Genomic DNA, 22,174 nt, shown 5'->3' on the forward strand with positions numbered 1-22,174 from the left:
ACAATACTTAAATACATGCAATTTTGTCCTTTAAATATTTAATTGAAATACTGTAGAATTGGCCGACCGGTGGCTACAAAACCTTTCAATGGCCAATAAATAGCATCATCAATCCAATATAAATATAAATACAATATAAATCAATATAAATACATGTTCCCCTCAAAGTTAAAGAATGTCACGTGTTCTAAGGGGATGTCAGGTGTCCTACTTATATCAGTAATTTACTTGTAATGCATTTTATGTTTCTTCAGAAAAAAAATACATATGTTTGTATCGTATTGTAATTTGAAATGTTATAATACAAATATATATATATAAAAAAAAGATGTAAAAAAAAAATCGTAACAACCTAAGCATACGGGGCTTCTATTCAAACAAATGAACCTGATATAGGAAGAAATAAGCCATGCAATTTCTAGGGGACCAAATTCGAAACTCATTGACCTCCATAGAAAATAGACTTGCTTGGTGGGCGATAACACGACACCTGCTGGAGGGAGACACATATTTCGTCGAGTTGGACCTCTCTCTTTACCTCTTCCTCTCTGATAGAACCAGGGTGACTGCGCCGTGAACGCGCACGGACCAGTGGGGCTCGCGGAGGAGCCGTGAGTGTGCGCGGCTGCTGCAACTTGACAGTTAACGTTTGCTATTTATCCGGAGGTGTTTACTCTAAACAAGTAAGTTGTTGGCTATTTACCTTCTGAAGACATTCAGCTTCGACAATTGCGTGTGACGAAAAGGACAATTTGATATTATTTCTTAAATTTTTAGGTTATTATGCGACTTTGTTCTGACAATTTCTTGCGTGAGCTTGCACCACTTTCTATCTGGTGTGGGTGAACTGTTTTGATTCATAGCTAACAGGTTAGCCACACTAGCATGGCTATTACAGATGGCCTTTTAGGCACTTCCTGTTGCCCAGTATGTGTGCTGTGACATAGTTATGTTGTGACATTTCTGGTTTTACAGTCTCGTTTATGATAGTTTAACGGTGTTAAATAATTGATGTTCGCCCAAATACATAATTTGGACGTTAACCTCGCTCGCTAGCTACGTTAGCTTACCATTTTGTCACATTCTTCTCTACTATGAAGTACCTGCCAGCTTTTAGAGGCTCGCTAGCTAATTAACGTTATTTTCCTTCCTTTGTAATTGGTAGAGTATGTTACCGTTTTTCTTAACTACCATTGTAATCGAGGTAACTTAACTAGGTAGCTCTATTTTAGATACGTTGAGTAAACTCGGCTACTATAACTAGTTAACTATTAACTACAAATAATACATTTCGTATGTTGTAACAGTATTTAGCTTGTGCATAGTTTATGTAAACACTGTTTGAGGGGATTGTAGAGGTGGGGAAAGAGCAGAACCTGACCAGCACAGAACCATTTGATTGATTGATTAACTTAACTAGCTAGCTAACCAGTAACTTGCTTTTCAGTTACTTCACCTCAGTTGGACCTTATTATCCATTTACGTGACACTGGTGAGGCTTGCAGTTTCCATATCACTGATTCGAGGTCTGATAGTATCGGCTCATAAGTTGGTGGGAAATTGATCCTGGACTGTTAGGGATAGTGTGAAATGAACAAACTGGACACCGAATGTTGACAGCTTATATGCTAAAAAATGTGGATTGTGGCCGCACCCATCTATAATTAGTTAATAGAATTCACTTGCAGGATCCATTTCTATACATTGATGGTATCTGGCTCGATTGTCTAAATGCACTATACCTGCAAAAAAAGGTCTGTTTAGGAATGTAATTTTAAGTTGACATTTATGAGAACACAATGTAGATCAAATCAATGGAGTTGAACAGATGCGACTGTGGGCGGAATGAACCTCTTGACTATTGAGTGGCAGTCAGTTGATACATGTAACTTCTTAAACCCTGGCTGTGTACCTGTTTGTCCTCTAGCTGCGTGCCTTTCTTTGTTTGCTGAAATTCATACTTTTAAATAAAACTTTAGTCAAATAAAACCAACAACTGTTTCCTCGTATCGACTGACAGCGACTTGATGTAGTCGGAGGTACGCTCATCCCACAGTACCAGCAACCCAAATCCATAGAGATGTACATATCGTGGAGTTGAGAAACCCAGCTTATCTCAGCACCCTGACTGGGGTAGTGCAAACAACCTTATTTCACAACCTGGTGAAGTTTTACAATGACGTTTTATCAGAGGAACAGATACGGTAGTGGAGTTGTTTACTGTAGTGAAGTGCAGCTACTGTACTGTTGCTTCGCACTAACACCTTGATCACACCGATAGTAATTGCGCAAAATGGTACGCAGCATCATCTGGATATGTGTGCAACAAAAGTATAACATTCACTTTCTGCTACCATTTCTGTCAAGACGTCTAGGCATACAGTTTTATGCATACTTTAGATCAAGCCAACTTATGCACCACACAGAACGCACTGCAACTGCCTCTGCAACGCAATGCTGCTGCAAGGCAAACGCAGCGTTCCATTGGAATTGAATGTACTTCTAGTGTACCAAAAATGCAATTACACTCTGTATGATCGAGGCGTAATGGATCCACACGGATTCAAAGCGGTTGGGTTTAATGTAGAAGACTCGTTTCGGGTTGAACGCATTCAGTTGTGAAACGGACTAGGTCTCCCTTTTTCTAATAAAGCACCTGATGTTTGCATTTGGGACAGGGCGGCATATTTGACTTTTTACTAGTATTAATGCACAGGCTGGTTTGGGTTTTACATTACCTTCTATTCTTCTACACCAGTATTTCAATGTTTGTTAAATGTGATACGCCACTCCTATGCATGTAACGTCCGTAAAAAAAAAACATGTTTACTTTGTTTTGCTATTTGAGTCGTCGCTCTCTCTCTTGCGTTCCGCTTCCCTCACCCGCTGTCACTCAAGGAGAGCAGTTGTTGATTGATCAGTCACATGCATTTGCCGTTCACTCTGTCTACATGGTCAGATGCAAATAAATGTTTGACAACCTTGTTGCGATGAGTGCAGGAAATGGATGAAAATGCAGAATTTTTTGTTGTTGTGGAAATTGGATTGAACAGTATAAAACAATCAGAATGGAGAAAGACTCATTGAAATCACTTAGAATGTATGTTGCCACCCTGAGGTCATGCACTACTTATAAAGCTAATTTAGAACTGTTTTATTCAAAAACATAAAATACTGTGAAAAATGTTGTGATATATATTGCCCAGCCCTATTTGCATTTTAAGTCCACATTTGCAGTGTGTGTGTGTGTGTGTGAGAGAGACACACATACACATTGAGATAGACATACAACTCAAGGTTTTGTCTTGAATAACCTAACTTTGGTAAAGGAATACTGTATAATATGTTATGGAGTCATGAGCAGACAGACTGAACATTTTGTGCAAACCAGCTGAACAGACTAATTAGTTGGGGCGTCTCAACATGATGTAACCTCGCCTAAAACTTAAGCAAAATATGGCACCCTAGTATTATGCTGTTTATGAGCGGCGCAAAGTTCTAAGGCACTGCATCTCAGTGCCTGAGGTGTCACTACAGACCCTGGTTGGATCCCGGGCTGTATCACAACTGGCCATGATCTGGCGGTGCACAAATGGCCCAGTGTCATCCAGTTAGGGGAGGGTTTGACCAGGGTAGACTGTCATTTATTGTTAAATAAGAATTTGTTCTTAACTGACTTGCCTAGTTAAATAAACAAATGAGTACATGGGCTTCTAGCCTAGTTGAAGTAGTGTTCGGTATTCATTGGAAGAACAATATTTTCAGAATTGCTTAGAGAAGAAAGCTACATGCAGGGCACAAATGTTTTTTTACCCTTTCAAATCAAAATCAAATCAAATTTATTTATATAGCCCTTCGTACATCAGCTGATATCTCAAAGTGCTGTACAGAAACCCAGCCTAAAACCCCAAACAGCAAGCAATGCAGGTGTAGAAGCACGGTGGCTAGGAAAAACTCCCTAGAAAGGCCAAAACCTAGGAAGAAACCTAGAGAGGAACCAGGCTATGTGGGGTGGCCAGTCCTCTTCTGGCTGTGCCGGGTGGAGATGTTTAAATGTTCATAAATGACGAGCATGGTCCAATAATAATAAGGCAGAACAGTTGAAACTGGAGCAGCAGCACGGCCAGGTGGACTGGGGACAGCAAGGAGTCATCATGTCAGGTAGTCCTGAGGCATGGTCCTAGGGCTCAGGTCCTCTGAGAGAGAGAAAGAAAGAGAAAGAGAGAATTAGAGAGAGCACACTTAAATTCACACAGGACACCAAATAGGACAGGAGAAGTACTCCAGATATAACAAACTAACCCTAGCCCCCCGACACATAAACTACTGCAGCATAAATACTGGAGGCTGAGACAGGAGGGGTCAGGAGACACTGTGGCCCCATCCGAGGACACCCCCGGACAGGGCCAAACAGGAAGGATATAACCCCACCCACTTTGCCAAAGCACAGCCCCCACACCACTAGAGGGATTTCTTCAACCACCAACTTACCATCCTGAGACAAGGCCGAGTATAGCCCACAAAGATCTCCGCCACGGCACAACCCAAGGGGGGGGCGCCAACCCAGACAGGAAGATCACATCAGTGACTCAACCCACTCAAGTGACGCACCCCTCCCAGGGACGGTATGAAAGAGCCCCAGTAAGCCAGTGACTCAGCCCCTGTAATAGGGTTAGAGGCAGAGAATCCCAGTGGAAAGGGGAACAGGCCAGGCAGAGACAGCAAGTGCGGTTCGTCTTTCATTCTGTGGTTTCTCACCAATGTGTGCTAGATTAGAGCAGTGTTTCCCAACTCCAGTCCTCCAGAACCCCCAACGGTACATGTTGTGGCCTCGGACAAGCACACCTGGTTCTATTAGTCAACTAATCATTGAGTTGAATCAGGTGAGTTTGTCCGGCCACAACATGTACTGGAGGACCGGAGTTGGAAACACTGGACTAGAGGATGCGTGCTTAGTCAAAGCCTATGTCAAGCCATGCATCAGTGACGGGCCTGTGTGTACCCTACCACACTGAGACTTATTTCCCAGAGGCAGGAAATTTGCTGTAACCTAGCAGCTAGCCTATGATGTCATAGCCCCTGGTTGTAGACAGCCGTTCGCCCATCAACTGGAAGGAGATGCAAGGCAAGGAAATGTGAAGTTTTTGCCCCACCTAATGATGCCTTGAGTGACCTCAACAGGTCAGCTCAGTCATTTTCGATGGACGCGCCAATGTGTACAGGTTTTACTATTGTGTTTGGCTAGACTATAGTTTATTGTAGTATTAAATACAGGGTGGACTGTTTATTTTCCTCTGATGAATAGCCTAGTTTGTTGTGTGTGTAATTGGCCTAGGGTGTGATAACTGGTTAAAGGGTCGGGTTCAGAGCATTTGTCTTATTTGGGCAGTACAAGTTGCCAGTTTCTCCTGTAAGGCAGACGGTAAAAGGTAGCTTATGCACACGCCCAGTTAAGTCAGTTAAATTGCATCAGTATTGTCGTATGTTGTAAGGTCTGTTGACGTGCTCATTGCCGTCACCACACCCAGCTTAAATATAGCCCACGCTGTAGGGAGAAATTCTAGATTTGTTGTGCAATATTTAGCCCATTGCAGGGGTCCCAAATTATATTCAGCTGTGGGCCGAAATATATTGATCAATGTTTCTTCTGTGATCGAATCAACATTATATTAGCTTCCTTTTCAATGCAACAAACTGTCAATGACCCGCAAGTGAATGCGCGTTTCAGATCAGTTCAGAGCTGCACATGTGTGAATTTGTTGATATTCTTTGCTAGTTATTAGTCCAGTTATAGATAAGCATAGGGCAGCAATGGGGATTTACTGCTTCCTACAAGAGCACAAAACATGTAAGCAATATTTTCAAGTTGTCTTTGAAAAGCCAGTCAGGTAAAAAGCTTATGTCTTAATTAAAGGGACAGTGTTGTATTTTGAGACAGGCTTGAATATGTAAATAGGTCAATAGGCAGAGGGGTAGCCTACTAAACTCAGCAAAAAAAGAAATGTCCCTTTTTCAGGACCTTGTCTTTCGAAGATAATTTGTAAAACATCCAAATAACTTCACAGATATTCATTGTAAAGGGTTTAAACACTGCTTTCCATTCTTGTTCAATGAACCATAAACAATTAATTAACATGCACCTGTGGAACGGTCGTTAAGACACTAACAACTTAGACGGTAGGCAATTAAGGTCACAGTTATGAAAACTTAGGACACGAAAGAGGCCTTTCTACTGACTCTGGAAAAACACCAGAAAAAAGATGCCCAGGGTCCCTGCTCACCTGCGTGAATGTGCCTTGGGAAGGCTGCAAGGAACATGAGGGCTGCGGATGTGGCCAGGCCAATAAATTGCAAAATTGGTACTGTGAGACGCCTAAGACAGTTCTACAGGGAGACAGGATGGATAGCTGATCGTCCTCGCAGTGGCAGACCACATGTAATAACACCTGCACAGGATCGGTACATCCAAACATCACACCTGCGGGACAGGTACAGGATGGCAATAACAACTGCCCGAGTTACACCAGGAACTCACAATCCCTCCATCAGTGCTCAGACTGTCAGCAATAGGCTGAGGCTGGACTGAGGGCTTGTAGGCCTATTGTACGGCAGGTCCTCACCAGACATCACCGGCAACAACGTCACCTATGGGCACAAATCCACCATTGCTGGACCAGACAGGACTAGCAAAAAGTGCTCTTTACTGACAAGTCTCGGTTTTGTCTCACCAGGGGTGATGGTCGGATTTGCATTTATTGACGAAGGAATGAGCGTTACAACGAGGCCTGTACTCTGGAGCGGGATCGATTTGGAGGTGGAGGGTCCCTCATGGTCTGGGGCGGTGTGTCACAGCATCATCGGAATGAGCTTGTGGTCATTGCAGGCAATCTCAATGCTGTGCGTTACAGGGAAGACATCCTCCTCCCTCATGTGGTACCCTTCCCGCAGGCTCATCCTGACATGACCCTCCAGCATGACAATGCCACCAGCCATACTGCTCGTTCTGTGCGTGATTTCCTGCAAGACAGGAATGTCAGTGTTCTGCCATGGCCAGCGAAGAACCCGGCTCTCAATCCCATTGAGCAAGTCTGGGACCTGTTGGATCAGAGGGTGAGGGTGAGGGCTAGGGTCTTTCCCCCCCAGAAATGTCCGGGAACTTGCAGGTGCCTTGGTAGAAGAGTGGGGTAACATCTCACAGCAAGAACTGGCAAATCTGGTGCAGTCCATGAGGAGGAGATGCACTGCAGTACTTAATGCAGCTGGTTGCCACACCAGATACTGACTGTTACTTTTGATTTCCCCCCGCCCCCTCCCCCCTTTGTTCAGGGACACATTATTCCATTTCTGTTAGTTACATGTCTGTGGAACTTTTTCAGTTTGGATCAGTTGTTGAATCTTATGTTCATACAAATATTTACACATGTTAAGTTTGCTGAAAAGAAATGCAGTTGAGAGGGAGGATGTTTCTTTTTGGCTGAGTTTGTCTAGTAATTTGTATGGTAATAATACATTTTATTTTGTAGAGTGGTTTCTTGCAATTTAAAGTCAACAATTTGTCTAACAGAATGGGACCAAGTAAAAACATATTCATGTCAAGCCCTTCATAATGTAAACACGTTAAGTCTCATGCAATGTAGGCCTGCATTGAATACCGCATATGTGACTGATCTCCTTGATTAGTTCTTATGTAGCAAAATTTCAATGTTTTTTTTACATTGAATAAAAGCAGAGACACAGAGCTACTAATTGGTATATCATGAACAGTGGGGAGTTGATAAACTTGTAACCTCACTTTTGAGAAAATAGCCGATGAATATTTTGGTACCTACTGGAGAGCTCTTCTTTGTCTACACCCATTCAGAATCGTTCACACCCTCAAGCTTTAGCTCCACTCATCTTTAAGGGAGGACAGAATGCTCGGATCAAAACAGAAGTCAAGCACCCAAGCTAACAGTTGTCGCAGTGAAATTCTATTAAAATGGACACTTGCATAGTGGAGTCTTTTGCTAAGACTTCTAGCTAGCTAGCTAGCTAGGTAAATGAACCATAATCCCAACTCATGACGTTACTACCCTGCGTGAATCTGCAGGTAGTTAACCAACCAGGTTCAATGTTAGCTAGCTAACATTAGGGTATAACTAGCCAAGCAAATGAATCTGAGAAACGAATAATAAGATCATACACGTAACATTAGCTTGTGAGCCAGCCAGCTAACGTTAGCTAACAGTACACTTTAACTTGAAATATAAATGACTTTGTCAAAATTAGAAATGTGTAATATCTGAACATGTAGCTTGCTAGACTATCTTACCTGTATACATCATGGTTGGATGCTTCTCCCTGTCACTGAAGCCATGGTTGCACTTAGTTTGAAGATGTAATCCGGAGAGGTATTTTCTCCATCTCCTTAGCTATCATACTCTAATTCCACTGATTTCAAAACTCAGTCCTCCAGAAAGTGGAGAGCAACACTTTTGCAGTTCTACTATGCTATATATATATATATATATATAAGCAGCATTATACAGGATTACCTACACATACTGACTAGCTCAAGTAAACAAAGGGTGCTATATGGCAGACCAATTCAAACTCATTTCTCGGCATGTCCAGTCCACTCATTATCTCAGCCAATCATGGCTAGTGGGAAGGTTGCTGTTTTTTTCTGTGGCTAAACCTTGTAATTTAACAATTTTATTCGTATTTACAGATGACATACAATTTTGTTATTAAGGCACATGAAAGTTCACATGATCCAGAAGGCATTTCGGCCAAAAAATGCATTTTGATATAAAACACAGAATACGTTCAAATAGCTCTCGTGTGAAGTAGTGACCCGCGACCATACGCCTAGTTTCCTTAAATGGGTCACGTATCGACTATTGTAGACTATATCATAGCTTTTGATTTCTATTTCCACGTGAAAATGTTATGGGATTTGCTCCATTGGTTGTGTTGGTAGGCCTACATTATGGACAAATAGCCAAGATTGGCTACTGTCTTCACTGTAAGTTGCGCCTGAAGTTGCACAAAATGTTCACAATGTTAAAGTTTCCGCTCCCTAGGCTCAAATTTTGCTCAGTGCACCAAAAATGAGAGGGGACATAGTTATAAATCATTTGTACACTGCAAATTGATTGCAAGAATTCCAAACAGATAGTATTTTTATTTATTTTTACCTGTATTTAACTAGGCAAGTCAGTTCAGAACAAATTCTTATTTTCAATGACGGCCTAGGAACAGTGGGTTAACTGCCTGTTCAGGGGCAGAACGACAGAATTTGAGCCTTGGGAGCAGAAACTTGTTAGCTCGGGGGTTTGAACTTGCAACCTTCCGGTTACTAGTCCAACTCTCTAACCACTAGGCTATCCTGCCGCCCCAATTTGACAAACTGATTTATTTAAATCCCTGATTACTTTGGGATACGATCACGTATGCCTCTTTTTATACGTGGCAATACTCGGGAACAGATTTTCTAAGTTTAAATCATTTGAGCTGATTTCCTGGAGACTTTACAGTCTTATGTAGTTTTTTCTTTTTTAAATTAAAGTTGGGGGGCCAAATACAATCAACCCCGGGATGAATTTGGCCCTCGGTCTGCCTATCTGGGAAACCTGGCCTAGGCCTGTAACATACCAGTAGGCTACATTTTACCCTCTAGATAGCTCATGACTACTGTGCAGTGATGATTGTGTTGGTAAATATGTGTGAAAAAGTTAACCACACACGGACGAACAAGTGGAAGAACAGGAAATGTTTAACTAGGCCTATCTTGGAGTGTGCGTTCTGAAGACACCTTTTCTATTCATATACTGTCCATGTCTATACACCCCATCATATAATCTTTTTTTATAGTTGTATTCATTTTGTATTGTTAGGTATTACTGCACTTTTGGTGCTAGAAACACAAGCATGTTGCTGCACCTGCGATAACATCTGCAAAATATTTGTACGTGACCAATACAATGATTAGATTTGAAGATGTATGATCTGTAACTGGATAGCTGGTGAAGACTTTTAATTTGCTCAAAGAGCTTAGAATCAAAGCTAGGTCAGAGCTGTGATTAGGATGATGTAACAAAGAACCCCAGCCTGAAGATCACTCACTCGTATGGCCGCCACTCTGATGTTTTAAAGAACACGTTGAAACAAATCACAATAAAAAGACTGCGTGATTTTGGTCAAATAGATTTATTTAAACGTTTGCGGTAGCCAACTTCCACCTCTTGCCACAATGTCCCCCTTTTCCTTACCACAAGGGTACCCAACAACCCTCTGTAACGATCTCCCTGAATAATTTGTGAAATCTCCTCTGCTAACCCTAATGGCGATGAGCCCCCTTCTCTGACCACAGTCCCACTGACAGGTCCTCAATTAAAAATGGCCACTGTTTTCCATGGTGGTGTTCCTAATGTTTTTTTTCTGTGAGGAGGGGAGACCCTACTTTTAATCCTCCCGGACCCTAAAGGACCAGACCACAGGATTCCAGCCGCTCCACCCAGACCCCACAGGCGTGACCCCAAACCCCAGGAAGATGACACAAACCTCCATTCAAGCCTACCTCACCACCTCCTTGAACTTAACACAACCCCTTAACATGAGTCTTACATTTTACATGGGGTATAATGATGGAGTTGAAATTTGTGAAACTGTCATACAATTGGAAGATGGAGAAACTGTGTTCTTTAGTTTTTGTTTTGAGACGCACAAATCTTGAGGCTTTCTGGGTCATCAGTGATGCATATCTTGTCTTTGAGTTTGGTCCTACTGTGGAAGAAAATAATGAATTGTTCTCAGACTTCCAGATGGTTTGCTACAGCAGGAAAATAATCCTGCTGCAACAGGAAGAGTAAATTATAATTTATGGACATTTTTGTAGGTGTTTATACTTTTTTTATTTTATTTTTTTGTAAGGAAAATGAAGTTTTGAATTTGATCATACATCTGGTAGCGTCATACCCAGGAAGACTCGAGGTGCTTCAACAAAGTACTAAGTTAAGGGTCCGAATACATGTAAATGTTACATTTCAGTTTTAAAAAATGTGTTAAAGTAGATAAAGGCAAAAAATAATAATTTCATACATTTTAGAATAAGGCTATAACATAACAAAATGCGGAAAAAGTCAAGAGGTCTGAATACTTTCTGAAATCACTGTAAATCAAATAAAATCAAATCAAATTTTATTTGTCACATACACATGGTTAGCAGATGTTAATGCGAGTATAGCGAAATGCTTGTGCTTCTAGTTCCGACAGTGCAGTAATAACCAACAAGTAATCTAACTAACAATTCCAAAACTACTGTCTTATACACAGTGTAAGGGGATAAAGAATATGTACATAAGGATATATGAATGAGTGATGGTACAGAGCAGCATAGGCAAGATACAGTAGCTGATATCGAGTACAGTATATACATATGAGATGAGTATGTAAACAAAGTGGCATAGGTAAAGTGGCTAGTGATACATGTATTACATAAGGATGCAGTCGATGATATAGAGTACAGTATATACGTATGCATATGAGATGAATAATGTAGGATATGTAAACATTATATAAGGTAGCATTGTTTAAAGTGGCTAGTGATATATTTACATTTCCCATCAATTCCCATTATTAAAGTGGCTGGAGTTGAGTCAGTGTCAGTGTGTTGGCAGCAGCCACTCAATGTTAGTGGTGGCTGTTTAACAGTCTGATGGCCTTGAGATAGAAGCTGTTTTTCAGTCTCTCGGTCCCAGCTTTGATGCATCTGTACTGACCTCGCCTTCTGGATGATAGCGGGGTGAACAGGCAGTGGCTCGGGTGGTTGTTGTCCTTGATGATCTTTATGGCCTTCCTGTAACATCGGGTGGTGTAGGTGTCCTGGAGGGCAGGTAGTTTTCCCCCGGTGATGCGTTGTGCAGACCTCACTACCCTCTGGAGAGCCTTACGGTTGAGGGCGGAGCAGTTGCCGTACCAGGCGGTGATACAGCCCGCCAGGATGCTCTCGATTGTGCATCTGTACATGGCCCACACAGGGCTTTCACTCCACCACACACATCACTGTGTGTTTGTTTGAGTCTACTTTATTACGTTTCTAGATAGATGATACAGGTAGTGCATTGGAATACTGAACTTCATGAATGTATTTGAATAATGTGAATTTTAATCATTTTTCTATTGAGAATGAGTTCTAAAATGTGACTAACCACCTGCATTCAGTCTTATGTAGCAGAAGAAGTAGAGACTCAGAGCTACAAAATAGTATATCATACATTGCATTTTTGAGGAACAATGGGAAAGTAATTCTGCTTTGAAAGTTGATAAACTTGTAAACTCACTTTTGAGAAAAGGGCCTTTTGAACGTTTAAGTACCTACTGAAGAGCTCTCCTTTGTCTACACCTATTCAGCATTGTTCACACCCTCTTAAGCCAGCCACACCCATCTCTTTAAGGATTCACATGTGAGGTCATGTGCTCAGCAGTGAATAGTGTAGTAAAGATTAAGACTAAAAGTGTTAGTAGCCTACAATAAGGAAAAATTCCAGGTAAACAGAAAGTGTCCAGATATAGAATATTTTTAAGTATTAGTTCACACTTACCCAGACACGCTTGTCTAAATTGATGGGTCATGTGAAATAAATGCTAGAACCACCAGCCACATCCAGTGGTGGAAAATTGTCATACTTGAGTAAATGTAAAGATACTTTAGTAATTTTCTATTACGGTAAGTCACCCAGTAAAATACTACTTGAGTAAATGTATTGGTTTAAAAATATACTTAAGTATCAAAAGTAAACGGAATTGCTAAAATGTACTTAAGTATCACAAGTAGAAGTATAAATAATTTCAAATTCCTTATATTAAATGAGAGGAAAATTTATGTGATTCTGTACAATGACATTTTCAGGAGTTAACTTGAACCATCCAATAGGCACATCCTGAACGGATTCATTGCCCTACGGGATTGTAACAGATGAGGTGGAATGATTTTTACTTAAGTTTATGTTATCAATGCCATAAAATAAAAAAAAACTTAAGTATATTTAAAACCAATTACTTTGACTTACTCTAGTAGTATTTTACTGGGTGACGTAATGCGTATTTACTCAAGCATGACAATTTGGTACTTTTACACCTTTGCTGGGACCATTCATAATTTTCCTCCTCTGCAAATTGTAATGGACATAATTTAATGAGTGTGATGGGAGCACATGACTGTCTGTTGCTTCAGTGGGAAACTGGGTGTGTGCTGTGGTTTTTCACCAATAGGAGTCAGTGACCCTCACTACATGTAGGTTCACCTACTCCACATGTTCCATTCAAACTGTTAGCGTAGGTGGATACTGGCTAGCAAACTTGTGTTAGCACTAAAGCAACCAAGTAGCGCCTCTACCAGGCTACTAGCAACTCCTGACGGTCGCTGTGTCTGCTGAAATTGAAGGTACATTTATCTTCGGAAGAAGGTCTTTGTGCTTGCCCAGTTATGAGAACAGCTCTGCTATTCTTTCTAGCCATCTAAGGTCATTACTACAGCGTGAGACCAAGGCGTGTAGTCTTGAAAAGCTTTAGGCTATATTTGAATTTTCCAATCCAAGGACATGGTTCAACATTTCCCTACATAGCCCTTTCCCTTGCCTGGTTTTTGGAATGACTTTAAAACAAGTTATTACAGACTTGAAATTGCTTTTTACTCAATCAGTGAGTGCACTCAAAGTTTCTTATTCGGATCAAAGCAATGACTCTTATGCCGTCACTACTGACACTCAGCCGAACCTCGGCCACCCAAGACACGTTTGATTTGATCTTGTCAAGATGTGAGACTTAAGGGAAAAACAACTATCACAGGCTATTTTTAGATAACGTCTTTCGCAAATAGCAGAAAATAATGCACTCTTCAAACAGGAATAATACGAAAGGGTCTGAAATTAGCATATGATCCTCTAAATCTTCCAAATACCATGAAGAGCAGATGCCTGTTTTGTTCAACTGATTGGTTTACTTCAACGAGTTTTGAGCTGTTCACCAAATGCTGGGCCTAAGCGTAATTTGACTTTGAATCGATGATCTCCATTTCAGATGACATAGGGCTTTGAGGCTCAGTGTAATATCAGGCTTGGCTATGCTGTCAGCTTATGCTCTCCACTCCAGTTTCAAATAAGGCCTTTCTGTTCAGTTAACTGGCAAATGTAGCCACAGACATGACTTTGCAAATAGAAAAAACACATTACAAATGGACAGTCCCTACCTACTCCATATCCCACTGTAGAGAATGTAAGCTAAGCCTAGGCTATAGTCCTATGCTTCTATATTATCATGACAATCCCAAATGTTGTAAAATGTGTTGTCCAATCCAGGGTTCCAGCAGCAGGGGGCTGAGCAGAAGGCTGTGCTGTGTGGCAGAGGACGGGGGCAGAGAGCGCTGGCCCCTAGGGCTCCTGGCTAACGATGGACAACACCTCTCTTGGCAAAGTGAGTGGCTCCACCGAATCAGTGGCCACTGTCACCAGCGAGGAGTTTGTGCTGGTGCAGCCGTCTACCGGAGGATCCCCCTCGGGCTCAGAGGGCAAGCCCAGACTCAAGGTAGATGCCAACAATGCTGATCAACTATGCCGATATTGACCCCTAACCCCTTGGCTCTCCTGTAGATCAGAAAGGATTGGATAGCAATATGATGGACATTCCACTAGCCTATCAGAGGGCTATGAGGAGCTTTTACCATGTTGCTAATACCTATCCACACCACTCCTCCTGTCTAGTGCCTAGGGAGCATGTAGCAGCTAGCGGTCGATTTGTGATATGTCAACTGTTAAATATATATATACACACACACACACACTTCTCTATTGGTTATTCCTATACAATTACTCTAATATAAAGCCACTGTTTGAGCCTCTTCTGAAAGCCAGTCCAACATACAGGGTTTCACCTCTCAATCCCTTCCTTTCCTCAGATGTCCTGCAATGGAAAGGAGCAGTTGGAGAGGGCCATGGAGGAGCTGTTGGATGACCACCACGTAGTGATGGAGGACCGGAGTGGAGGAGCAGGAGAGGAGGGAACCGAGACGTTTTGCGACACATTGAACTCCACAGCCCCCGTCCCACAGACACGACCCCAAGGCCTGGCGCTGTACTCCACACCTGCCGGTACTACTCTACACCTCTCATCTGTTACAATCCCGTAGGGCAATAAATCAGTTCAGGATGTGCCTATTGGATGGTTAACTCATGAATATGTCATTGTACAGAATCCCATACATTTTCATATCTATCTTGTTCTCTCTGAAAATGCAAGACTTTTGCTGGCTGTTCCAGTGACCTCAATGTAGTAGTACATTATAGCATATATACACGATTGAAGAATAGCTTCACATGCTTTATGCGCAGTAGATTAAATCAGTAGATAAACAATGTAAACATATCATTGTTACTAAGTAGTTGTATCAGAGTGTACTGTACTGATCATGTAGATAAGGAACGGTCAACGTATGCTGACTGGTACTGTATTGTACATGGCTGTCTGACCCAAACAGGGCATAAAGTTAAATTTTTGGACCACCAGCTGCTGTGGCAGGTAGATAAAAAAAAAAAAAACATCTACCAGCCACTCCGGTGTTTTACCAAGTCAAAATCTTTTTTGCCTCTAAGATTAAACCAAGGAAACACAAAAGAAGGGGTGAGCATGCGTTGTAATGACCTATACAGTTACCCTGACTTCAATGACTTTCATTTATACATTTGACAACAAATGATCTTCTTCAGTCCAACCTGGTTCTAAGTAGTGTGTATGTGTGACACAAACAGTTTTGGCCATTACTGTGCTGTCCTTAGTTTCACTTCCTGTTGCTGAGTGTGCAATTACAGGTTTGACTTGACCCTGGCTTCCTCTCTCCACAAGTAGCTTCCCCAGTTGCTGGGGACTAATATAGGCAGGCTAGTACATGCTAACACTAGCATTGTGGGTTGTCTTCTTTACTACATTAGCATCAAACTTTGCCTCAAGTTACTGTTATAATCGTCAAAGGCCAAATCATATTAGCTTCAAATAACTGTTTGTGGTTTTGTAAATATTATCCCATTTTCAGTTCAGGTACCATTTTACTGAGGATTACCGATGATTAGACAACCCATTTATTCCACAGAGGTGTCCTAACATTCTAAACAATAAGTGACCTTTGACCAATTGTCTGTCTGTCCCCATCAGAGGTGTCAGTGTGTCCTGCAGCAGGCAGCCCACCAGTCCAGGAGGAGGACAGTGTTCAGTTCAGTAAGCTGTCCTACCTGGGCTGTACGTGGGTGAAGGCCCCACGCAGTGAGCCCGAGGCCCAGAGAGCCATGACCACACTGCGGGCAGAGAGTGCCATCCCCATCCCCGTCACGCTCCATGTGCCCAATGTACCCGGGGGCTGCGTCAGGTCAGTCCCCATTACCCATCACCCTCATGTGCCTAATGTACCCGGGAGCTGCATCAGGTCAGTCCCCATACTGTCACCCTCATGTGCCTAATGTACCCGGGGGCTGCGTCAGGTCAGTCCCCATACCCGTCACCCTCATGTGCCTAATGTACCTGGGGGTTGCGTCATTTCAGTCCCCATACTGTCACCCTCATGTGCCCCCGGGAGCTGCATCAGGTCAGTCCCCATACTGTCACCCTCATGTGCCTAATGTACCCGGGGCCTGCGTCAGGTCAGTCCCCATACCCGTCACCCTCATGTGTCTAATGTACCCGGGGGCTGCGTCAGGTCAGTCCCCATACTGTCACCCTCATGTGCCTAATGTACCCGGGGGCTGCGTCAGGTCAGTCCCCATACTGTCACCCTCATGTGCCTAATGTACCCAAGGGCTGCGTCAGGTCAGTCCCCATACTGTCACCCTCATGTGTCTAATGTACCCGGGGCTGCGTCAGGTCAGTCCCCATACTGTCACCCTCATGTGCCTAATGTACCCGGGGCTGCGTCAGGTCAGTCCCCATACTGTCACCCTCATGTGCCTAATGTACCCGGGGGCTGCGTCAGGTCAGTCCCCATACTGTCACCCTCATGTGCCTAATGTACCCGGGGGGCTGCGTCAGGTCAGTCCCCATACTGTCACCCTCATGTGCCTAATGTACCCGGGGGCTGCGTCAGGTCAGTCCCCATACTGTCACCCTCATGTGCCTAATGTACCCGGGGCTGCGTCAGGTCAGTCCCCATACTGTCACCCTCATGTGCCTAATGTACCCGGGGGCAATAGAGACTATAGTATGTGTGTGAGTATGTGGTCACTATAAGTAGAGCGTGGCATCTCTGTCTGTGCCCCACTTGTGTCAGGTCAGTCATCCACACCAATATACTGCACCATCGATGTGTGCATTTCATGTCTGGGGAATTTCTCCTGTATTTACATAGACCTAAACTAAAGCCTTCAATATAATTGCAACATGTACTTGCTTCTGTATGTATGACTATGCAACAAGTAGGCTAAACTCTTACACATCTGAAATGGGCGTAATTTTTATTGCATCAAAACAAAGGTTGAACGATTGAATACACCCTTTATTGTCAGTGTCATTTGTAAGCACCTACACTCTGGTTTGAGCAGTTTGACAAATATATAGAAACAAAGCCATAACAATCCTCTAGCCAACCGTGGGAATTAGGGAATGAGAAAGATAACCGCACTAAGAAAATAAACTTTAATATGTAAAATCATAGATATTTCTCTGCACCTAACCAGAAAAAAGGAAATTATATAAAGAACCAAGGTGTCTTGAAATACCTTTGTGGGAAATAATATGACACATTACAGTAGAGGAAATTAACGGAACATGCTGTTGGACTCAATGGAAAAATATGACAATAAAACATTAATTAACATAAGTTTGTAAGGTGAGTGGGCCTACTTGAGGAACCCCTATCCCCTTCAATAATAGTTGCAATTGCTTATCTTTTGATCTCTCCTTCCTCAGGATTGTGGACCAGGCATCAGGCACGGAGATCGCCTCCTTCCCCATTTACAAGGTGCTGTTCTGCGCCCGGGGTCGGGAGGGCTCCATCGAGAGTGACTGCTTCTCCTTCACTGAGAGCTACCGCAGCTCAGAGGACTTCCAGGTCCACGTCTTCTCTTGCCATATCAAGGAAGCTGTGAGTCACTGTTCTATTGTACTGGGTTCTGTTCTTTTTAGGGAATGCATATTTATGTCCAATTTGCTGCCAACCATTAACCGTTTTTTTCAAAACAGTAAAATGTTGTGACCAAATGAAAATACTATGCATGCATATAAGGAATGGACATTTTTCATTAAGACTGAAAACATGTAGCAATGGCAAGCTTATTGTCTTAGTCAAAAGGCTATAGCCTATTAATGAACATGCAACTGCTGTAATAAAGCAGCTAATTAAACCTCATTTTCTCTTGTCAAAATGTAATCGGCAGGAAAACATTGTTCTTAATAGCACACCTAATAATGTTGCACAATGACTGGGCTTATAAAAGCACGTATTTCACTCCAGTACCAGCTTTTTGAGGAGCTGCTCTCACACTGACAGGTGCTAGGCTTTTCCACTCCTCAAACTAGGCTCTGTATGCTGTCTGCATGTGATAAATAAGATGCAGGACAACTGGCGAAAATACACACTTGACAATTTAGTTTCACTTAATTATGGAAATTAACCTATAGACTCATAAGCCTGTTTGGTCAAATGTATTTTCGGCGTTTAACCGATTAAAAAATATATATATTTTCTATTCTACTGTTATCGGTACCTGTGTGCAATGAAGAGTAAGTGTATATAGACTCCATGTGCACTTGCCTTCACTATACTGGAAGAAACCAGGAGAGGGCGCCCTAACAAGCTAAAATACACATCTCTGAATCAGAGAGGTGTGGGGAGGCTGCCTTAATCGACATCCACATCTTCGGGGTAACAGTGGGTTAACTGCCTTGCTCAGGGACAGAATGACAGATTTGTTTTTTTACCTTGTCAGTTCGGAGATTCGATCCAGCAACCTTTCGGGTTACTGGCCTGCTACCCTGTAAAGTAGTATTAAATTCTAACTTTGTCCCCACAGCAAAATCCATTCATCAAACTATTATATTTTCTTTCTCTTCCTTCTTCCTCATTCCGCTCTAGGTGAGTCGGATCCTGTACAGTTTTTCCACAGCCTTCCGGCGCTCATCTAAGCCAAACCCTGATGAGAGGGACTCGGCCCTGCCCCTCTCCCCCGACAGTGACCTCTTCACTTTCACTGTCTCACTGGAGGTCAAAGAGGATGACAGCAAGGGCAATTACAGGTCAGCATGTAGCCACTGCGAGTACACACACACACACACATATGCATGCATTCTATGGGGTTAAATCAGTCCCATACATACACACAGTTTAACAGACCTTTAAGCCAACAACTGTCTCTCCATCTGGCTGTCTTCCTCTCCCCCATCCGCCTCTCATCAGCCCGGTTCCCAAGGACCGAGAGAAGTTCTTCTTCAAGCTGCGGCAGGGCTTTCAGAAAAAGGTGGTTGTTATGGTCCAGCAGATGAGCAACAAAGAGCTGGGCATTGAGAGGTGAGGGTCTGATGCATACTTGTTTCTTCTGTAAGGGCTTGTGAGCTGCATACACTGGTCAGTGAGCAAGTAGCCTGTACAGGGTTCATACAGACATTGGCAAGGACTTTTTCAAGCACTTAATTGTGATTATCAAGTACCTATATTTTATATTTCATTGTTGCAATGGTCTATAGAAAAAAATAACTCCCCCAAAATGTATGCAAAAATGTATGCATTACAACTTTAAGAATAATACATGTTTTAATAGACCACCCATGCATTGAGATTCACGTTATTTTACTTTCTAAAATATGTCCGAATAATGTGGGAATTTCCTGACTAAATAGACCGCATGCTCCCGACACAAACACACTACTGATGTCTGGGCATGTCGGAGCTAGTCAGTCTGGCCCTTTGTGATGTTAAGGAGTTATTGAGGGGTTACTGTATCATGTTTTAAAACTGTTTCCCTTTGTAATGGTACGCTTTGTATGGAAAACCAAGTTGAAGCCTCCATGTTGTCTTGCTCATAATTAACCACACATGGTTTTACTGCAACAAGCACAACAGATTAATTAGCACAACACCCTTCAATTGATACGGTGGGAAACAAACGCCTACATCTCTCATTAAAAACATATCAGGAATGAGATCATGGAATAATTATATTGGAGCAGTAGAAATGTGGACACCAAGGAACTTGAAACTCTCGACCCGCTCCACTACAGCCCCGTCGATGTTAATGGGGGCCTGTTCGGCCGCCTTTTCCTGTAGTCCATGATCAGCTCCTTTGTCTTGCTCACATTGAGGGAGAGGTTGTTGTCCTGGCACCACACTGCTAGTTCTCTGACCTCCTCCCTATAGGCCGTCTCATTGTTGTCGGTGATCAGGCCTACCACTGTTGTCATCAGCAAACTTAATGATGGTGTTGGCGTCGTGTTTGGCCACGCAGTCGTGGGTGAACAGGGAATACAGGAGGGGACTAAGTACACACCCCTGAGGGGCCCCAGTGTTAAGGATCAGCGTGGCAGATGTGTTGTTGCCTACCCTTACCACCTGGGGGCGGCCCGTCAGGAAGTCCAGGATCCAGTTGCCGAGGGAGGTGTTTAGTCCCAGGGTCCTTAGCTTAGTGATGAGCTTCGTGGGCACTATGGTGTTGAACGCTGAGCTGTAGTCGATGAATAGCATCCTCACATAGATGTTCCTTTTGTCCAGGTGAAAAAGGGTAGTGTGGAGTGCAATTGAGATTGCGTCATCTGTGGATCTGTTGGGGCGATATGCAAATTGGAGTGGGTCTAGGGTAACTGGAAGGATGTTGTTGACGTGAATGATGATCAGCCTTTCAAAGCGATCCATGGCTACCGACATGAGTCCTGCTGGGCGGTAATCATTTAGGCAGGTTACCTTCGCTTCCTTGGGCACAGGGACTATGGTGGTCTGCTTGAAACATTTAGGTATTACAGACTCGGTCAGGGAGAGGTTGAAAATGTCAGTGAAGACACTTGACAGTTGGTCCGTGCATGCTTTGAGTACCCGTCCTGGTAATCCGTCTGGCTCAGCGGCTTTGTGAATGTTGACCTGTTTTATGGTTTTGTTCACATCGGCTACCGAGAGAGTTATTACGCTGTCACCCAGAACAGCTGGTGCTCTCGTGCATGCTTCAGTGTTGCTTGCCTCGAAGCGAGCTTTTACTCCTGAACTTATTTTTACTTTCCATAACAAAGGGCTTGAATACTTATTGACTCAAGACATTTCAGCTTTTCATTTTTATTAATTAGCAGACATTTAGAAAAGCATAGTTCCACTTTGACATTGTGTTATTGTGTGTAGGCCAGTGACAAAAACATCTAAATGTAATCCATTTTACATTCAGGCTGTAACACAACAAAATGTGGAAAAAGTGAAGGGGTGTGAATACTTTCCAAAGGCACTATATAAAACTTTGGAAGACGTTTCAGGCTGAAGTCTGTTACTGGCTGGTGACCAGCACTTACAGAAAACACTTCAGCGGTTTAACTAGTAGAATTAGGTCAGGTTTCTCACATTGCCTTCCTGTCTGTCTGTATTTTATTGTGTTCTGTGAAACCTGACACACCTTGCATCCTATTTTTAGTCCTTTTTTCCCCCTTACATTATTTTTTAGGTTAATCTTCTTTTAGCTGTGAATGTGTATCATGCTGCCTACCTGTTATGGCCATGTAGATTACCTAAACAATTGTTTTATTTTGTGTCACAATGATGGAATAGCAGTTGTTTCAAGCTGATTGTAATTGTTAACCAGCTTGAAGGAGTCATGCCTGCTTATTACAACAGTAAGCGTATGTTAAGTTCATGACCGTTTTTTATATATCAACCTTATGAAGGAAGGGTGAAGTCCAGGCTCTTCAGATGAGTATCTTTATTCTATGGCAGCATAGTAGATGCTTTATATCTTATGAAGTTGTAATTCTCACAGCAACCACTTGATGTCACATCTATCATAAGAAACAGGTCAATAGTGGCCTCTGTTTGAACATGATATTGCCACTGCTTTGCTGTGGTTAAATTTGGATTCCTTGAATTTCTAAATATAATAGACCCATGCAAATTCACCCAAACGTAGCAGCCTTTGACGGGAGTCTACAGGATTTAAAACTGGGTCACTGTGCAACCAAATATACCTGTAGC

The 22,174-nt window shown here is 42.6% G+C and overlaps 1 protein-coding gene across 2 annotated transcripts in view; it reads left to right on the plus strand.

Moving 5' to 3' along the window:
- Nucleotides 1-528: 528 nt before the first annotated feature.
- Nucleotides 529-22,174, plus strand: part of LOC112252073 (rab GTPase-activating protein 1-like) — a 152,560-nt gene continuing 130,914 nt past the window's right edge. Inside the window, exons 1-7 of one of the 2 annotated variants that reach the window (XM_042323002.1) lie at nucleotides 529-683; nucleotides 14,340-14,565; nucleotides 14,936-15,128; nucleotides 16,186-16,396; nucleotides 17,929-18,103; nucleotides 19,094-19,254; nucleotides 19,415-19,525. In XM_042323002.1, the coding sequence (XP_042178936.1) occupies nucleotides 14,431-14,565; nucleotides 14,936-15,128; nucleotides 16,186-16,396; nucleotides 17,929-18,103; nucleotides 19,094-19,254; nucleotides 19,415-19,525 (986 nt within the window). In that variant the 5' untranslated portion in view covers nucleotides 529-683; nucleotides 14,340-14,430. Of the gene's footprint in view, nucleotides 684-14,339; nucleotides 14,566-14,935; nucleotides 15,129-16,185; nucleotides 16,397-17,090; nucleotides 17,108-17,928; nucleotides 18,104-19,093; nucleotides 19,255-19,414; nucleotides 19,526-22,174 lie in introns of those variants that run through there. The other variant, XM_042323003.1, reaches the window with a different exon arrangement.

The sequence above is a fragment of the Oncorhynchus tshawytscha genome, linkage group LG06 (genome assembly GCF_018296145.1).
Source record: "Oncorhynchus tshawytscha isolate Ot180627B linkage group LG06, Otsh_v2.0, whole genome shotgun sequence".
NCBI classification, from domain to species: domain Eukaryota; kingdom Metazoa; phylum Chordata; class Actinopteri; order Salmoniformes; family Salmonidae; genus Oncorhynchus; species Oncorhynchus tshawytscha.